At 48.9% G+C, this 4,352-nt stretch overlaps 1 protein-coding gene across 1 annotated transcript in view; it reads left to right on the top strand.

Moving 5' to 3' along the window:
- HSD17B14 (hydroxysteroid (17-beta) dehydrogenase 14) overlaps positions 1-4,352 on the top strand; it is a 30,203-nt gene that overhangs the window by 12,220 nt on the left and 13,631 nt on the right. The window contains 1 exon segment of the mRNA XM_014550424.1: positions 4,036-4,137. Within this exon segment, the coding sequence (XP_014405910.1) occupies positions 4,036-4,137 (102 nt within the window).

The following is a 4,352-nucleotide window of genomic DNA, read 5'->3' as shown; positions in this document are numbered from 1 at the left end:
TTACTTATTTTAGAGACAGAGGAAGGGGGAGAGAGAAACATCAATAATGAGAGAGAACCACTGGTCGGCTGCCTCCTGCACGCCCTCCCAGGCATGTGCCTTTGATGGAATCGAACCCGGGACCCCTCAGTGTGCAGGCCGATGCTCTATGCACTGAGCCAAACCAATAGGGCCCAAAAAGTCCTTGTAACCCCAGAATCAGCGCTCATTGTGCGGTTCCAGGTTCCGCGGACATGCGCAGGGCGGCAAGACTTTGAGTTGTCGGTAGTGCTGTTCCCAGCTGAGGTTGAGCAAGAGGACACTTTGCCCTGATTTCAGGTGTCAGGCAGAGCGATGCCCGGAGGACAGACAGGAGGGGGTGGCGCAGCCAAGGGCTCAGGCTCTGGGCCGGTGGAACGGGTTTGAATCTCAGGGCTGGCGCCTGTGGGGGGTGGGGGGCAGCCTCAGGCAATGTATTTATTTGCAAAATCAACAAAATAGAGTTAATTAGTATGAGTTGGTTCTAGGCTTTAAGATGACAATCTATGTTAGATATCCATGTATCTATATATGTGTACATATACATATACGCGCACATACAGGCACCGTCTTAGCCTGTTCCGGCTGCCGTAACAGAAATACCACAGGCTGGGTGACTCACAGAGCAAGCATGTGTCTCTCAGAGTTCTGGAAGCTGGCAAGTCCAGGACCAAGATTCTGTGTGTGGTGCGGGCCGGCTTCTGGCTGTGTCCTCACAGGTGGGCGGGCTGAGGGAGCCTCAGGGGGGATGGGGTTCTTTTCTAGGGCACTAATCCCATTCATGAAGGCCCCACCCTCATGGCTGAATCACCTTCCAAAGCTCTCACCTCCAAACACCATCAATTTAAAGGTTAGAATTTCAACATATACATCTTCTTTAAATCATCACCTGAGAATATGTTTTTATTGATTTTTAGAGAGAGAGAAAGAGAGAGAGAGAGAGAGAGAGAGAGAAACATTGGTGTGAGAGAAAGACATCGATTGGTTGCCTCCCGAATGCACTCTGACTGGGGATCGAGCCCGCATCTAGGTATGTGCCCTGATTGGCAATCAAACCCGTAACCCTTCGGTGTATGAAATGATACTCCAGCCAACCGAGCCATCGGCCAGGGCAACACATGAATTTTTTGAGGGAACAAACATTCAATCCATAGCAGGTTCATATTATTATATATTAGTGTCCTGGTGCACGGATTTGTGCACATTGAAAGGAAATTAATTAGAAGAAATATTTTAATATCGCTATCGCCCTTTCTCTATAATAAAAGTGTCAACCAAATTCACGATTGACAATGACAGATCAAAACACACACAGGCGATTGGCGCCAATGAGAGCTTTATATGTATCGCACATGTGGGAGTCAACTTAGCCTTTTATATGTATAGAATAAACTTGCTTCATTTGACCTGCTTTTTGACTTAGCTAAGCTTTTTCAAAGTTTAGCACCCCAACTTCTCTTTAGGTAATTGTCAGCAACACAGCAGTAAATATCAACATGAAGCAGATTATTATTGTAGATCAATCAGGGAGAACAAAGGGTGAAATATTTAACTGCAGCAGTGTTGGACTATATTCTGTGCAGTGAGAAAACCTGAAGTCATTTTCAAGGTTCACCATTTCTTACTTCTTTTCAGTTGGGTCAAGTTTCTAAGCTTTCTAAATCTCTGTTTTCCGGCTAATAAAAAGAAAATAGGATCCCACCCAGTCTCCTATCTACCTACTCCGCTAATGAAAAGAAAATAGGATTCCACTGAATCTCCTATCTACCTAATCCAGGACTTCTGTGACGATCAAATGAGATGAGGCATGGGAAAAAACTTCACAGACATTTGGTTAAAGTGTGAAATGTCTACACCTGGCTATAAAGCAAGTGGTGTTCCTGGGCTGAAAAAAATGAGAGGCTAGTCGTTGCTAGGGAGAGGAAGCCAGGCATTGCTATGTGAGGTCATTACCCAGTGCCCGAAGAGACCATTTCCAGGCTGGGCTGAACTGTGGGCTGCATTTTACACCATGGCGTCTTGGCAACATTGGCTGAGATTTTGTGGGCTGTCGCTCCAGGGTGGTGGTGAGGCCTGTGTCCCACTTGGGGGAAGCCGAGTGTTGGTTTGTCGGCACCAGGTCCGCAGGGCCGTTTATTTTTAAATGGCCAGTGCGCGTCATGGCAGCTTCTGTGTTGAGCGTCTGCCCCCTGGTGGTCAGTGCACATCATAGCTACTGGTTGGTAGGACAGACACTTAGCCTTTTATATACATAGATACACACTTCCCCCAGGAGCAGAGGGTCAGTACTCACTAATTCAATGTTCACGGTGATTCCCAGACCATACCTGGCTCGAGTGATGGGAACTGACTGTGTGTAGCAGCTCATCCCCTGGTGAGGGAGGCTTTACTCGCCTGTCTTTCCAGCTCCTTTTCTTATGAATGTTTTTTTTCTTTCCCTCTAACTACTCCCCTCCCAGTTCCTTCTATTTATTGTTGTTTTTTAAAAATATATATTTTATTGATTTTTTACAGAGAGGAAGGGAGAGGGATAGAGAGTTAGAAACATCGATGAGAGAGAAACATCGATGAGCTGCCTCCTGCACACCCCCTACTGGGGATGTGCCCACAACCAAGGTACATGCCCTTGACCGGAATCGACCCTTGGCCCCCTGAGTCCGCATGCCGATGCTCTATCCACGGGGCCAAACCGGTCAGGGCTATTTATTGTTTTTTAATATGCTTTTACTGATTTCAGAGAGGAAGGGAGAGGAAGGGAGAGGTAGAAACATCAATGACGAGAGAGAATCATTGATCGGCTGCCTCCTGTACGCCCCCACCTGGGGATCAAGCCTGAAACCCAGGCATCCCAAACATGACTTCCTGGTTCATAGGCCGACCCTCAACCTCTGAGCCACACTGGCAAGCCCTTCACTTATTGTTGAACACTGAACAATGCGGGGCTTAGAGGTGCTGACCCCCACGCAGTGGAAAATCCCATGTACCTTTTGACTCCCCTCAAACTTTATTTCAGTCCCTTGGTATCTGTGGGGCTTTGGTTCCAGGATCCATTCGAAAACCAAAGTCCTTGGCCACTCAGGTTCCTCACATAAAAAGGGGTGGAACGATGCAGACACCCAGCCCTCTGCATCCGTGGATTCTCAGCTGTGGGTCAAAAATGCTATTGTCCTATGCTGTACGCCCAAAACGAATGCAGAGTAATATTGAATGTAAATTGTAATTTAAAAAATTAAAAAGAAGATGTTATTGCCCTGGCCGGTTTGGCTCAGTGGATGGAGCGTCGGCCTGCGGACTGAAGGGTCCCAGGTTTGATTCCAGTCACGGGCACATGCCCGGGTTTCGGGCTCGGTCCCCAGTAGGGGGCATGCAGGAGGCGGCCAATCAATGATTCTCTCTCATCATTGATGTTTCTGTCTCTCTCTCCATCTCCCTTCCTCTCTGAAATCAATAAAAATATATTAAAAAAATAAAAGAAGATGTTACTGTTTTCGATCTGCGGTTGGCCGAATCCACAGATACGAAACCCAGATACAGAGGGGCGACTGTATGTTTATTGAAAAGTGCTGTGTATAAGTGGACCTGCACAGTTAAATCCTGCGTTGTTCAAGGGTCAATCATATTTCACAAACCACTGAACCATGGTCTGATCCCCAGAAGGGGGCGTGCAGGAGGCACACTATGCTATTAAGTGTCAGGCACAGATATTGACTTTGACATTTCAAAGCTCAAGAGGGGTCATTTTCATTCTGCAGATGCGGAAACCGAGGCACAGAGAGGCAAAGTGACTTGCCCCAAACCACGCAGCCAGGAAATGGCAGGGCTGAGATTCGAACCCAGGCCTCCTGGCCCCGGACAAGGCTTTATTTATTCATTGCTGTGCAGCCTCCCTTCTTCTCACCATCACTGACCCTCTTGTCTGCCCGCCGCACCTGGGCCCCCCACTCTCCTCCCCCGCCCCGACTTCCCTCCTCCTCTCCTGTCCACCTGCCTCCCTCATCCTCTCCTCTCTCCCCAAAGCCCGCCCTTAGACCCCCCTCCGCAGTGGCCTGAGGAGACCTCCGCCCAGGGCTTCTGGCCGCTGCTGGAGCTGAACCTGCTGGGGACATAGCCTTTACCAAGGTGCCAGGGGGCCTCCTGACAACGAGACTGCCAAACCCACTGGGAGCGGAATGTTTTCTGTTAAATCTTATTCCCCAGGGCCTCCATCTTGGTAGGAAATAATTAGCGCAAATGCCGACGTCCAGCAAATGCTGCCTGGGTGGGTACATAACCCATACGAACCTTTCAAAGTGGTGCACTGGTGGGGGCGGGGGCGGGGGGAGGGGTGCTGCAGA

The sequence above is a fragment of the Myotis brandtii genome, unplaced genomic scaffold, assembly GCF_000412655.1.
Source record: "Myotis brandtii unplaced genomic scaffold, ASM41265v1 scaffold601, whole genome shotgun sequence".
Lineage (NCBI taxonomy): Eukaryota > Metazoa > Chordata > Mammalia > Chiroptera > Vespertilionidae > Myotis > Myotis brandtii.
The sequence above is the reverse complement of the archived record's forward strand: the minus strand, read 5'-3'. Positions and strand labels throughout refer to the sequence as shown.